The sequence below is a fragment of the Stenella coeruleoalba genome, assembly GCF_951394435.1.
Source record: "Stenella coeruleoalba genome assembly, chromosome: 16".
Lineage (NCBI taxonomy): Eukaryota > Metazoa > Chordata > Mammalia > Artiodactyla > Delphinidae > Stenella > Stenella coeruleoalba.
In genome coordinates, this window is record NC_137162.1 from 2781277 (window position 1) to 2796594 (window position 15318).

Here is a 15318-nt window from a genome sequence, read left to right on the forward strand (position 1 = left end):
CTAATCCATTTGAGGTTTACTTTTGTATGTGGTATGGGATACAGATTGTATTTTATCTTTTTCCAAATGGCTGCCCGGTTGTCCCAGCACCATGTATTAAAGAGTCCATCTTTATCCCACTGGCTCGAGATGCCAGATTTTCATACACATTCAGGTTTCTTTCTGAACTTCTGTCCCATTGGTCTGTTTGTCTGTTTATCACCAGTACTACCCCTCCTTTTTCTCATTGAAGTATAGTTGATTTACAATATTGTGTTAGTTTCAGGTGTACTTGTGAAATTTTTTTTTTCAGATTGTATTCTTTTGTAGGTTATTACAAGATATTGGGTATAATATCTTGTACTATACAGTAAATCCTTGTTGCTTATCTATTTTAAGCACAGTAGTGTGTCTCTGTTAATCCAGTACTCCTACTTTCCCCCCCACCTTTGGTAATTTGTTTTCTATATCTGGTGGGTCTGTTTCTGTTTTGTATATAGATTCATTTGTAATATTTTTTTAGATTCCACATATAAGTGAGGTCATACAGTATCTGTCTTTCTCTGTCTGACTTACTTTACTAAGCATAATATTCTCTAGGTCCATCCATGCTCCTACAAATGGCAATATTTTGATATTTTTAATGGCTGAGTAATATTCCATTGTGCATATACACCACATCTTCTTACGTCAGTCGTCTGTTGACGGGCACTTAGGTTGCCTTCCATGTCTTGGCTATCGTAAATGTGGTGCTGTGAACATTGAGGTGTGTGTATCTTTTTGAATTTGAGTTTTCATTTTTTCCAAATATATACCCATGAGTGGAATTGCTGGGTCATATGGTAGTTCTCCTTTTATTTTTTTAAGGTACCTCCATAATGTTTTCCATAGCGGCTGTACCAATTTACATTCCCACCAACAGGGTACAAGGGTTTCCTTTTCTCTACACCCCCTCCAGCATTTGTTATTTGTAGACTTTCTGATGATGGCCATTCTGTAACTCTATTGGGTAACATAATACCTCTAGGACAATGGTGAACTGAAGTGGAGACTGGGCATTCTTGCTTTGTTCCTGATCTTAGTGGAAATGCTGCTAGTCTTTTTACAATAAATAAGATACTGGCTTTAGGATTAAGCTATGTATATTTTTCCATGTTAAGAATATAACACTCAATTCCTATTTTCTTTAGTTTTTATAAATGGGTTTTAATTTTGTCAAAGGATTTTTCAGCATCCATGGAGATAATATTATTTTTTCCTTAGCTTTATTAATACAGTGAATGATATTAATGGATTTCCTAATACTGAACCCAACTTTCATTTCTAGAAAAATATCCTACTTGGTCATGATATGTGATTGCCTAATGTGATATTTAATTCTATTTGTTAATATTTTATGTAATATTTTTGCATTGAAATTCATAAGTGATACTGGTCTGCAGTTTTCTTTCTTTGTTCTGTTTATCTGATTTATCAGAGTTATACATGCTTCATAAAAGGAGTTGGAAAGTTTCCTTCCTTGTCGGTGCTCTGGAATAATTTCTGTGTAGTGCACTGGAATGATCTGATCTTTGAAAGTTTAGTGGAATTCCCCTGTGGAACTGGCTGGTCCTGGTGCTTCTTGTGGGGTACTTGCTCATAACCCTTTCTGGTTTTTTCTCTATGGCAGTCATCTGTTTAAGTTTCCTATCTCTGATGGGGTCAGGTTTTGTCATCTGAATTTTCTTAGGAAGTTATCCATTTTGTCTACATTTTCAAATTCATTTGTATAGAAATCTACAAAATAGTCTCTTACGAGTTTTAAAATTTCTTGTGTTTCATTTTATTTCCCTGTGTCATTTCTTATTTTCTGTATTTGTGCTTTTCCCCCTTTTTTTCTTGGTTAAGTTAGCCAGTGGATTGTCTGTTTTGTTAATTCCTCTCTCCCCACCCCCAACTCCCCAGGATTTACATCTACTATTTTTCGATGGAAAAAAAACCTCTACTTCATTAATCAGCTTTTCCCTCCATTATTTCCTTCCTTGTGTTTTCTTTTGGGTTACTGTGTTGTTCTTTTCCTAATTTTTATGAGCTGAGGTTTTATTAATTTATTAATTTTATTCTTTCATTTTTATTGGTAACATGTTAGTATAATGAAGTTTTCTCTGATAACTGCTTTAAATCCATTGCATGGATTCTGATAGGTAGTGTTTTCCTTGTAGGTTCTTGAGAAGAATGTGATTCTGTGTTATCAGGGTATGAAGTTCAGTACATAGCCGTAAGATCTACCTTGATTGAGAACGCCATTTAGATCTTCTGTCTTCTTACTTTTTGGAACCCTTGCTCTGCCTTGTACTGAGGATGGTGTATTAAGTCTCCTATGATTAGCATGATTTTGTCTCCTTGTATCTCTGTATTGTCTTTGCTTCGTAAAGGTGGTGGTTATGTTGTTTGGTGCATAGATGTTCATGAGCATTAAGTCTTCACTGTGAACTATGGCTTTTAGCATTAAATATGTCCTCTGTTGTATTTAATGCTTTGTGGCTTGAAATCTACTTGGTCTATTCCTTCTTTCTGTTTTCATTTGCTGGTATATGTTTGTCCATTCTTTTTATTTTTAGCCTTTCAAAATCATTTTATTTTAGGTGTGCCTCTTGTATACAGCATATAATTGGGTCTTGTTTTGTGAACCAAATTTAAAACCTTTCTTTAAAAATAGGTGAGTTAAGCTCATTAATGTTTGACGTGACTGATTTATTTGCGTGCAACTCTATCATAATATTCCATAATTATGTATATTTTCTTATATTTGCTATTTCTTTATGCAATCTGTATTCTTTGCTTTTTTATTGAGATTTTTTATTTTGGATTTAGGAGGATTTGTATTTTCTAGTAATTAGTTTTGTATTTAAACCTATTTTAATGTCCTTAGTAATCGGTTTTGTCATTTAACTCTTTACTGTCTGATTTATCAATTTTTTCCCAGTATTGTTTAATATGCTCCTGTCACTTATACAGTATTGGCCTATACACAGTCAGAATTTCTCGTAGTGTTTTTTTGTTTTTTTTTTTTTTTTGTGGTATGTGGGCCTCTCACTGTTGTGGCCTCTCTCGTTGCGGAGCACAGGCTCCGGACGCGCAGGCTCAGCGGCCATGGCTCACGGGCCCAGCCGCTCCGCGGCATGTGGGATCTTCCCGGACCGGGGCGCGAACCCGCGTCCCCTGCATCGGCAGGCGGACTCCCAACCACTGAGCCACCAGGGAAGCCCCCACGGTCAGAATTTTTCCTCTTTCCCTCCCCCTTCATCTCTCATATTTTACTTGAATTATTTCTGCTTTGTCAGAGTATTTAATATTTGCACATTAGTCTTTCGACCTAATCCCACCTTTATTTTAAATTTAGTCTTAGATGTACATCTAAATACTTTCAAATGCTTACAAAAAATCCTTATGCTGGAATTTTCCCAGTCATCGCTTGGTGAGATAAAGCTTACCTTCACGTAGAATCCTCAGGAAGGGCTGATGGGTGTGGTATTCTCTAAATTCTTGTATGTTGAAACTCTTTTTCTGTAATCTTGATATTTGAAGGACAGCTTGCTGGATTTAAAATTCTTATTTCATATTTTCTTTCCTTGAGATTGAAAAGAATGTTTCTCCATTGTCATCTTACTTGTATGTTGGTTTTGAAAAACCTGATGCCAGTCCAGTTCCTTTGCACTCTCATTGATCTGCATGCCCAGGGGCCTTGAGGATTTTATCTTTATCTTTGAAATCTCCTAGTTTTATTAGGATATATCTCAGCGTTGATCATTCTGGGTTAATTTTCCCAGGTGCCCTGTGAGCCTTTTCATTTTAAGATTCAGTCATTTTTTTTGTTTTGGGGAAGTTTTCTTAGGTTACAGTTTTAAACATTAGCTTTGCTCCATTATTTTGTTTTCCTCTTTTGGGAACTCTGATTTATGAACACTATTCCTTCTTTGTCTTCCATTTCCACTGCTTCCTTTCCTACCCTTTTTTTTTCCTTTATGTTCTTTTCCTTCTCTTGGTTGTGCTCCTGTCCTTCTTTAGTGCCCTTTATTTTCATTTGAATTTATTCTCCTTATTGCATTTTATAATTTATTCCTCATTTCTGAGATAATTGTGCTTTTTTCCTTCCATTACTTTAGTGAACTCATTCAAGTCTCTCTTGGTTTCTCCCTGCTTTTGTCCCTTTCTGTTTTTACATTTCTAATTCAAGGTGGTTTTTCATATCTTCAAATGTTTGTTTGAGCGTTTAAGTATGTTTTTAGACTGTTTGAATTACAATCTTCTTTTGATTCCTGGTTGTTTTTCAGGAGGGATTTTTATGTTAATGGATGTTTTGTAAAGATTGCTGGTCTAATGGCAGTTCTTCTGTTAATTTGGCTGAGTCCAGGTATAGCAGGTGTCTGTCTGTCTGTTTTGGTGATGGACAGGGGAGGGTGTGAGGCTCCTGGTATTATGGTCCTCGTGGCTTGCAGGACCCTAACTTCCCCTCTTTCTCCTTCTCACCACCCAGCACCCAAGGGGCACTCCCCCAACTCATTTGCCTGTTTCCCTCTCAGGACCTGTGAGTTTGGAGGAGAGCCTCTTTAAATGGCGTCTGTTTCCACGGTGTGGACTTTGGAGGCCCTGCCCGGAGTCTGTGCTCCAGGGCTCAGGCTCCCCGCGAGCTGCCGTGTCTGGGTGGGCTTTCCGGGGGCAGATCACTCACACCCTCACTGGCGTCCCCGCTCCGTCCAGCTCACAGCTTCTGCCCTTGCTCAGCGTGGAGCCACGCTGGGGGTGTGGGCTGGAGTAGAGGGGACCCCGCACTGGGGTTTGGTGGCTTTTCTTTCTCGCTGGCCGTATTCTCAGATGTCAGTGTTCTCTGATTTCAGGTTGTGCCCAGGGTGTGGTTCAGTGCAGAAGTGACTGTGACCTTTCTGTATTTCCTGGTATTCAGGAAGAACTGTAGGGAGAGGGGCGACTGCCTCTGCCCTTGTCTCAGCCGCATGGATTCCACACTTTATTTATCCCAGGACATTATTCTCAATGGTTTAAGGGGCTCAGATGTCAACGTTTTCCATTTTCATCCTCAGGTATCTGTTTTAAGACATGTTAGGGAAGAGTAACCCTGGCACTCTAAACCCATGATAGGAGGTTTCTATCAATATATTAGATAAACCCATTAAGTAAAAAAAAGTCAATTTAGAAAACCATAAATAAATAATAGGACAGATAATGAACAGATTTGGCCCCAGTCATGACGATGGTTTGCCAGTGACTGAAGAGGGTGTGCAGGCCGCCCGTGTGCTAGGGTGCTTTCTGACTCAGGTGGGAGCTGTCCACCAGCGGGGCCGCCCTCTGGCCCAGGGACCCAGGATGGAATGCTGGCGCTGGCAAGGGGTGGACGTCCTGACCCTCAGCTCTGTGTCACTGAAAACATCGTTACCCTGCAAAGTACACAGTCTTCGCACTTAGAGAGTGAACCGTTTTCCTTTAGCGTTGGAGGGTTGCTTTTGTAATTCATCTTTAGTTCATGGAGAAGCAAAAGCCAAATGCTGACTTTCCCAAAGGTTATCAGTTATGGGCTGTGTGTGCAACTTTTGAAATAAATAAAATTAGTTTACTCTTCAGTGTCAGTAAGACAAAGAATTATCCACATGTGAATTATTCATATTGTATTAAGGAAGTATTTGCCTTGATACCAGGCCAAATGTATTGAAGCATATAGCCAGTTTCTTGAACAAAATTTATAGGTTTTGTACATTTTCAATATCAATAAACCAGTCACAATAGTTTATTACAAGAGTTTCAGCCAAAATTGTTTAAAATGACTATTTTAAATCCGTAAAGCTAAGTAAATATCAGACAATGCTAGAAATAATGAGGTTAAGTGTAATTGATGGTGTTTATTCCCGAAAGATAAAGTTTAAAGTCATCTCCTCAAATGTCCTATAAACTTTCCCAGCTCCACAGGGGTCTGTCTTTGCAGCTGAGGTTCTCAGAAAGCAAATTCAATTAGAGTGTCGTGTGCTTTACGAGGCCATCTCAAGTGAGATTTTGTTTGTTGCAGAAACGGGCATGCAGGAGATTAGAAGCAGCGGCGCAGGAGTGGGGCTGCCCCCGGGTGAAGGTGCGCGTGCCCACATCCTGGGGCAGCAAGGAGCCCGAGTCACCAGATGCCCAGCCCAGAGGCCACCTCCCTGCACCGAGGCCAGACGGTGGCCAGGGGCGACCAAGCGTGGGGGTAGGTTTCTGCTCCCACCAAACCAGCCTTTAAATGTCTAATGAAAAGTGTAAATAACCACCGTTCTGATTCACCTGCCGCTGTGATTTGTTAAATAGGTTCCTCAGGACGGTGGAAAGAGCTGGGCCCAGCCTTGCCCAAGATGCATTGCGGGGGAGTCTGTAAGTACATTAACCTTCTTGCTGTGACATAAAAGATAGACTTGGCCTTAAATATTAGATCCATAAAACAAAGTTCATAAAAACAGCAGATACGTTTCTAAGGAATGAGGGATGTAAATAAGAAGGTGCAGACAAGCTTTTCTTAGCTTTCTACCCGGCTGCGGACTGATTTGTTTCCAGCTTCAGACTGGAAGTAGAAATTGAATATACATTTTAAGTTCTTTCTAAAACACAGGGTTCAGGGAAGGGAACAGGTCTCTGGATATGGTTAAAATAGAGGTTATTTGAGTACATCTTAGAGAAAAGTCCTAACCTCATTTACTTATCCAAATAGGAATCAACGTTGTTTTTTCTCTTTTCCCTCTTTAAGCTTTTCTTTCATGTTTGCATAAACTTCACACAAACCACAGATTTCAGAAGGAGAAACACAGTATTCACACCATTAATTCAAAGTAAAGGGAGGTCTTAACGTGACCAGAGTCAGATTCTCAGTCTCCTGTGCTGGGCAGAAAATCGTAAAGTGTGCATTAGCATCATGATACCCTCGTTACTAATTCTGAACTTGTTCTAAAAACAAGTTAATAGGTTTGAAACCGCTGTAATTCTTGGTTTTTGTTTTTGTTTTTTTAATTTTAAATTTGCGGTCTTCATATTGCAGTAAGATAGAATTGTGTTTACTCACACAGACACACACACACACACACAGACACTCCTGCTTTCTATGTGGAAATTATTTTCAGGATTGCCCCCTAAAGATCTTTATAGAGAAACACATTGCTGTTTTTGATAAGCAAAAGACTGAGTCAGTAAACTATAGTCTTCACGTGCTGCATTGCAGGCAACTTGTTTTATAGTGAGAGGCAATGACTCTTTTAAACTGAGGCCTAGAACTGTGTCAGTTATCGCCCATGCGAACCTCTGACTCTGTGACGTCATCAGACAAATATGAAGACAAAGGTTGGTGGCAGACCTGCCCCAATGTGCTTCTCTACTTTTTGTCCTCTATCTTCCGGGAACTTTCCGCAGGTTGTATTGCGTTTTGTGGCGTAATCCTGAACAATGGTGAAATCAAAGATCCAGCAACTTGAACTTACCGTATTTCGGTTGATTCACTGTAACTGCCAAACATGCCCTGGATTTCGAGTAAACAGTGCGACCCCATTATGGGTAGATTGCATTGATGCTGGTGACTAACCAGGACCTTCCTTGTTCTTATCCCATTTCCATGGAATGTATCTTTCAAATCCCCCATCTGCTGGGCAAACAGTTGGAACGTAATGTGGGTTCTTCATGCTCTGAGAGGTCGTCTTCTGGCACGTAGGGCTTAAAGAAAAAAAAATTTGGCCCAAGCAGCTGATTGGATCATTTAAGCTAATGTTCTGTTTGAACAACAGTACCTATTTGATTAGGGTTTTCCTTCCTTTGTAATTCCCCAAGCTTGCCTCTGTATGTTTCCTAGGAGATGAATCTGCGCACAGAAAACCTATATTGATATGTAAATATATCATTTTTTTGTTAATGCTCGATATTCTTTTCATCTAAATTTCAGAAAGTGACTTTAAAAAATCAGTTTCCCTTTATTTGTAGTTATTCTCAATAAAATTTCACCCAAGCTTGGGTGATTTAATATTTACACCCACTACTTCTAAAAGTCTTATGTAAATAAAGATTGAAATGTGAATTTGAAAAGTCACACCTCTTGATATTTGAACAGACTATAGCTGCATATATCTTCTTTTTCTAATAATATGGCTAGTTTCTCTCTTAAGCTTTTAAAATAATAAGACACTATTTTTGTATTCTAGAACATCAAAAGGCTCAGTGTTAAATAAAAAGCAAATAGTATTTTTAGAAGTGCAAGATCCCAGGGAGAAGTGCTTAACGGTAAATCACTGATGGGCAGCAATTCCAAATTTCAGAAGACTTTATTAAACACACAGCTCCATTCACAAGTGTGCCCCCCACTTCACACACAAGCCCGCCCTGTCCTGGCCCACAGTTCCCATAGCTGACCCGGGATGGCGACCTTGGCTCAAAGAGAAGCAGAGGTTACATTGGGGAGTTTGTGTGGAATCCCTGACAGAAAACGTAGACCTGTGTTTCTCAGCTTGTTTGCTGCTTATCCCTGAAAACCTCCTTTGCATCCCAGTTCTCTGGGTATTTCTGACCTCAGCAGGGTATCAGCTGATAGATGGCTTCTGCTCTGAATTCTCACGTGGCTGTCTAAGCCCGCTGCCTGAGTTCCTGTTGTCTTTCTCCCGCGAAGCTTTTCCTTGTTGTTACCATGAGTCGTTGCTCACTATGCAAGGACTTTTTCTGTAGACCTTCTCAAACTCATTTTCCAGGCGGGCACACGAGTCTCCTGTTTGGTCTGTTCCAGCTCACTGTAGCGGGGATGACTGTTTCAGTCGTTGCTGACAGTTTCTTAGGGTGATCACTGTTCAGGTTCAACTCCTAGTACAAGTTATTATTTAGAAACAACTCCTCTTCACCCTGAGTCACCCTGCTCATGTTACGGACAACTGGGGTGAAGCCATCCCCAATTGTGGTGGTGGGACATAGTGTTATGTCACTTGGGGTGTCCACCCCCGACCCCGGGGCAGGCTGCCCTCACTGCTGTGCACCGTCCAGGCTGCAAGGCCAGGAGCAGGGTGATGGTCGCCGTCTCTAGCAGGCTCCTTTCCTTCCACGAGTGGTCCCAAGGCCGGGCTGCGCCTTGCAGCCAGCTTCCTTCCTCGGTCAGCTCAGCCCGCCTGGCACAGGGGTCCATGGCAGCCAGGTGTGCCATGGAAATCACGCTCTTCTTGGAGATTCTGCCCATTAAATGAAACCTAGTGAGGCTGCGAGAGGTCTCCATGATAATGAAAGGAAGATGCGTGAAAGCGGTGGGCATTATCATGCAGGAAACTACAGGAAGAACAGAGTTAAGATGTTCGCTGGGGGGACAGCACCCCGTTTTCTGAATGGTACCTGGCCACTGATGCTCTACAGCTCCTCAGGGAAGGGGCCACCTTCAGACTTTATTGGGTCCGCGTGACGGTCACTTGTCTGTTTTCTCTCAGCTCCGTTCACCACGCTCGTCTCCCCTGCATCTCCCAGGGCATGGCTCCCTCCCCCTCCCCCGCCCAAGGCAGCCTCGCAGCCCCTCCCTCCGGTCCCAGCTCCTGGCCAGCTCTGGGGCTCTGCAGTCACACCATCTCCTCCCTTTGTCCTCCCAGCCTGCAGGAGGGTGGGGCTTCTACTGGGGGAATATTTGCCTCCCTTCCCCTGTGTGGCTTCTCTTCTCCTCCGTCACTTGTGAAGTTGAATCCCTGTGTATGAAATACCTAGATTGATTTCCCTTTTCTGACTGGACCCCACCTGGGCTAATCATCTAAGGAGTGGACAAATCCTCCTGAAAACAAAAGCCTTGCAGTTTTAAATGTAGGCCTGTGGGTCTTGGTTGCCCAGCAGGCTCAGCATTTAGGAGTGCCCACAGAGTGGAGAACCTGGGCGTTAAGTTGAAAAAGGTAGGCCTTATGTATTGCACATCACTGGTATTCCTTTGCTTCAATTTATCTCAGGTTATTGGGTTTTTAACCCAAGCTGGTAGTGAATTGCCACATAAAAGCCAACATGCAAAACAGGATGTTTTGGGTATTGTGGACCACCCCCCACCCCCAATCCCCGACAGATTGATTTTGGATAACAGACTGTTTGTTAGTGTTGAGGGCAAATACTAAGGGAGCAGCCTTAATAAGCTTCGATGTTACTCACTTTTTGACGTGGAAATCCTTTGCCGGACAGTGGTGTTGGGGGAGGGGAAGAAGAGAGGCGGGACGTGAGAGTAGACGTTGGGCGGGGGGCACGTCCAGCTGTTGTCTGGGCTCCGTTTTCCCTGTAGGGACGGCAGGAGGAGCCCAGGGATGATGATTCTGATTCTGAATGGATACATTTTTTTCCTTGTACTACTTCTTATCTCCAAATGGGTGACCTTTAAAATATTTGCCTTATTTTATTTACCTATCTGTCTTATTAGCCACTGCTTCCTACATCTGTAGCATCTGTAAATACTGCACTGAAACGGAATGGACCCGGAAGCTGGTGTAAACAGGATTCTCTCTCTCTCCTGGGCCCGGGGGGTCAGGCAGGAGCAAGGGCCGAGGATGAGAAGGTAACACTGTGCTGTAGGTGAAGACAGATCTGTGTGCAGTGGGCTGGTCTTCGTGTCCCGTTTCAGCAACAGTTACTCCTCGTGAGTCCTTTACTCTTACGTCCTGAGAGAAGGAAACACAGTCATAGAGGGATCAACGGGAATTTCATTGCTCATTCTGTAGGAATCAAATTGCGCTCTGTGCGTTTTCCCTGAGGTCTGTCAGGGACCCCAGAGGTCACCGGTCTAACCCTGTCACCTTACAGATAAGGAAAGTGAGGTCCACAGGGGTTAAGTGACTGGCCCACTGGGCACCATGGCTGATGGGGAGGTGGCGGCCCCAGGACCGACACCACAGCCCTCTCCTCTTCCCGCTCTTCTGGCTGGTCCTGTGCTCATAGCCCGTGTGGCAGCAGCACTCCCGGACAGTGCACAGTGACGACCTGCTCCAACCCCTCTGAGGAGCACAGTGTGAGGTGGTGGGTCTTCGTGGATGTTGTTCCCAGACACAGTGAGAGCTTCCTGGCTGAGACGTAGGGCTGAATTATTCAAACGGTGGAAGAACAAGCTGGCCAAGAGAGGAGTTTGGCTGTGTCAGCGTAGCCAGACGTGAATCCCAAAATGGACGAGTTTGAATAGACCTGCTGCCAGAATCTTTGGATATAACTTCTGATGGTAAATGCTTTCTCTGAATATGGATGCCAGAAAAAGAGTTTAAAAATTTTTAACTGTGTTGTTGAGATCATTTCCAGGCTCTGAAGGAACAGATAGCCTTCAGGTGACTAGAAGAACAAAACTAAACCTTTCTCTAGGAATAAAATGTTATACTATGAGGAGACGGTGAAATGGATTTTTACAGAAAAGATAGTGTTTTAAGAAAAATGCAATTTAGATTTCCTACAAGCACGTTAGACTAAGCTAATGCAAATGTATCCCTTCCTGCTACAGATAAAAACATTAGATACATAGTTAATAGTATAATAAGTGAAGAGAGAAGCAGAGCAGTGGATACAAACATATTCCTTTGTGGCTGTTGTTAGGTCTTGGCCTTTGTTGGGTTTGGTAGTAGAATGGGCCCAGGGCATGGGGGCTAGAATGCTGATGTCCAGAGATAGATGAGACTTTGGCCAGTGGAGATGTGGGAGCTAGAATTTGGACCCTTCCCTAAAGTTCTCTGCCTTGAAGATCTGCCTATACCATAAAAGAGGGTTAGAAGTTAAAGTACCGGTCGTACATGGGTGTGGGCTCCAAGTTTATTCTGTCTCAGTGCTACAAAAATCAAAAGTTAAAGCGTGAACATAAAAATAGACACGGACTATTAAAGTCCTTAAGGCCTCGGTTAGTGGCAAAGTCAGAATCCGCCTGGAGGGATGCTTCCACCATCCAAAGCGTATAGGATTCAGAGGTGAAACAGCTGGCACTGTGCGTAAGGTCACAATACAGTGATATAAGCTATGTAAACAAATCTACCGTGGTGGGGCTGGGGGGTGGAGTAGGGGAGTGGCGTCAGGAACTCTTAACAAACAGGAGAATACAAACCTGTAAGAATCTGAATTAATAGAAGAACCTGAAGTTCACTATAAAGGTAAATATTTTAAGAATTTTAAAAATGACTTAAAAAGAATTAGAGCCATGATGCAGAAAAGGATGGTATGAAAAAGGAATTGGGAGGTTAAAAAAAAAAAAGAAACAACTTCTAAAAATGAATGATACAGTCATTGAAGTGAAAAAAAATTCTCAGGTTAGACACAGTTGAAGACAGAATTAGTGAACTAGGAAATTTATCTGGGGAAATCATCCAAAATACAGCAAGAGAGATAAAGAGATAAAAAGTGTGATTAGCAGTCAGAGGAAAGAATGAGAAGGTTCATTAGGGAATCTAGAAGGAAGGAATTTAGAATATGGGAGAGAAAAAGATAATGAAAAGATCTGATTTGAAAAGAGTAATGGCTGAGAATTTCCCAAAATTGAAGAAAGGCATTTGTAGACAAGTAGTTTTGAAGAAGAACAAGGTGAGGGAGATCACCAATCAGATGTCAAGATATATTACAAAGCTGTAGTAATTAAGACAGTGTTATTGGCCTAGGGGTAGACAGACAGACAAGTGAATAAAACTGAGAGCTTCAGTTAACCAAGCAATGTAGCTCCAGTGCATATATGGCAGCTGGATATATTACAGACAATGTGTTACAAGTCAGCTGGGAATGACCAGTCACTCTATAAATTGTGCCAGGACAATTGGCTATCCACATGTGAGGAAAAATAAAATTAGATCTCTACCCCACACAAAAATCAATTCTGGGAAGTGGGGGAAAGGTAAAGAACCTAAATGTGGGGGAAAAAAACCCCGAAACAAAGAAACCTTTAAAACCTTCAGTAGAAAGTATAGGAGAATATATTTATGACGTTGGGAAGATTTATAAAAACTAATAAACCCAAAGGGAAAGGACTAACATATTTGACTATGCACATAAGACGTTGCATATCAAAATTGCTCCTTCACTGTTTAAGAAGATACCATAAAGCAGGGGACACATTTGCAACACACAAAACAGAGAGCAGCAGACAGAGGGGTGAAGTACATGAACTGGCAGTTCAGAGAAGAGGACACCCGGTCAGCCAATAAATGTTAAGTGGAGATTCAACCTCTCTAATAATTAAGGGCGTGCAATTAAAGCACCAAAAATAAAAATGTCTGCTGATGTGAGTGTGGGTGAGGGTGTGGACCTGGAGGGTCTGTCCACTTCAGTGGAGCCGGTATAACCTGGCATAGTGACTTGGAGAGCAGATGTCTAGTAAAGGTGATGGTGGGTGTCCCTGTGGCCTGGAAGTTTCAATACTAGGTACATATTCAGATGTGCCCAGGGAAATGTGTACAAAATAATTGTAGCATTGTTTGCTTAGCAGAAAGCCAGAAACCACATAGACGTCCATCAATAGGAGAATGGATAAATGAATTGGCTATATTTATTCAGTGAAATACACACTGCAGTGAGAATGGATGGACTCAGAAAAGGAAATTACAGAAGAAAATGACACCATTTAGATACAATTTTCAACAAGTAAAACGTCGATACATATTAACTAAAAGGATAAAAACATTCCTGAGAATGATAGACTGAGTTCAGCATGAGAAGGTTATTCCTACCTAGGGAGTGAGGGCTCAGGTATGGTGCGTGTTTCAGTCATATCTGTAATATTTTACCTCTTAAGCTATGTGATGGGTCATGGGGGTTGTTATATTGCTGTCTATACTTTGTTGTGTTTCTGAGAAGTCCTGGTGAGTCTTGGATGTGATGTATGTGCACATCCATCATGGTGAAACTGAAGAACATTAAAGACAGAATCCTGGAGAGCTGCTAGAGAGACAGGACTGGTATCCATGAGGAAACAGGGACTTGAGTGACAACAGACCCCCCATTAGTAACAGACACCAAAGACCTTGGAATAACGCTCTGAAATGCTAAGGGGACTGTCCTGTGTGAACACGTGGCTGTGCTAGGCTCAGAGCTAGAATGACCAGTGCAGTGGGAATTCTCTTCCCCCCATAGTAATTCACTTGCCAAAACTGACTCTGGAAGAGAGAATGTAGACCAATCACAATGGAATAATTTGGGAATGTTCTCAAAGGCTACCATCCCAGATGGCTTTATAGGTTTAAAGAAATCCTACCTGAAGAACACATGGATGACTTGCATTAGAAAAATGACTACATTGTTTGGTCAAAGGAGGAGGAAAAAAAACAAATGATCATCTTAATAGAGACAGAAACAGTGTTCAGTTACTCCAGATCACACTCATGATAAAACCAGAAATAGAAGGTTTATCCTGGTAAGGTTTAAGGATCCTCACACTAGGTGGGCATTTCTGCTGATGAAGAGAAAAACACAAGTTTGTTTTCTGTCTGCTTACCAGGGTTTCTAACTCAGACAATTAAACAAGGAAAAAGAAACAATGGCAACAAGAATTGGGAAGGAAGAAAGCTAAATTGTTATTTCCTGATGATATTATTATCTACATAGAAAATCCAAGAAAATCTACAGATCAACTACTAGAACTAATATTCAACAAGATTGTTGAATAGAAGAAAAACATGCAAAAATAGGATGGATGAGTGGTTAAAGAAATTGCGCTATACATACAATGGAATATTATTCACCCATAAAAAGAAGGAAATCCTGCCATTTACAACAACATGGATGGACTTCGGGGCATTATGCTAAGTGAAGTAAGTCAAACAGAAAAAGACAAATATTGTATGATCTCTCTTATATGTGGAATCTTAAAAAAAAAAAAAAAGCTCATAGATACAGAGAACAGATTGGTGGTTGCCAGAAGTGGGGGGGGGGAGAAATTGGTGAAGGGGGTCAAAAGGTAAAAAGAAAACAGCAACAAAAATCTTTTTTAAAAGCAGCAGCAGCACTGGGTAAGTGGGCTCTTTAAGCTCCTGAGGCTCCTTCCAGGGCAGCCTCTTAAGACGTCAGCATCCCCCCCAAGGTGCCAGGATGTCCCTTCCTGAGCCCATGTCAATGAATTTGAGATAAAGCAAACTTATGTAAGAGAACAGCCTATATGTATTTTGGAGAGTCTGTCCTTAATGCCTGCTTTTGAAGTCCAGGAAAGCTGTGCCTACAATTTTTTTTGGTCTTAAACTCAAGACTTTTCCTAGAATATATACATTCATCCTTACACCCTATTTCTTTATTTTTGGCTGCGTTTGGTCTTTGTTGCTGTGCGCAGGGTTTCTCTAGTTGTGGTGGGTGGGGCTACTCTTTGTTGAGGTGTGTGGGTTTCTCATTGTGGTGGCTTCTCTTGTT

General features: G+C 41.7%; 1 protein-coding gene across 1 annotated transcript in view; it reads left to right on the forward strand.

Annotated features, from left to right (window-relative positions):
• The window catches only part of LOC307175117 (uncharacterized protein C10orf143), a 39067-nt gene that overhangs the window by 20728 nt on the left and 3021 nt on the right, over window positions 1-15318 (forward strand). Inside the window, exons 2-3 of the mRNA XM_079899993.1 lie at window positions 6035-6208; window positions 6307-6369. Coding sequence (XP_079756119.1) covers window positions 6035-6208; window positions 6307-6369 — 237 coding nt within the window. The remainder of the gene's footprint in view (window positions 1-6034; window positions 6209-6306; window positions 6370-15318) is intronic.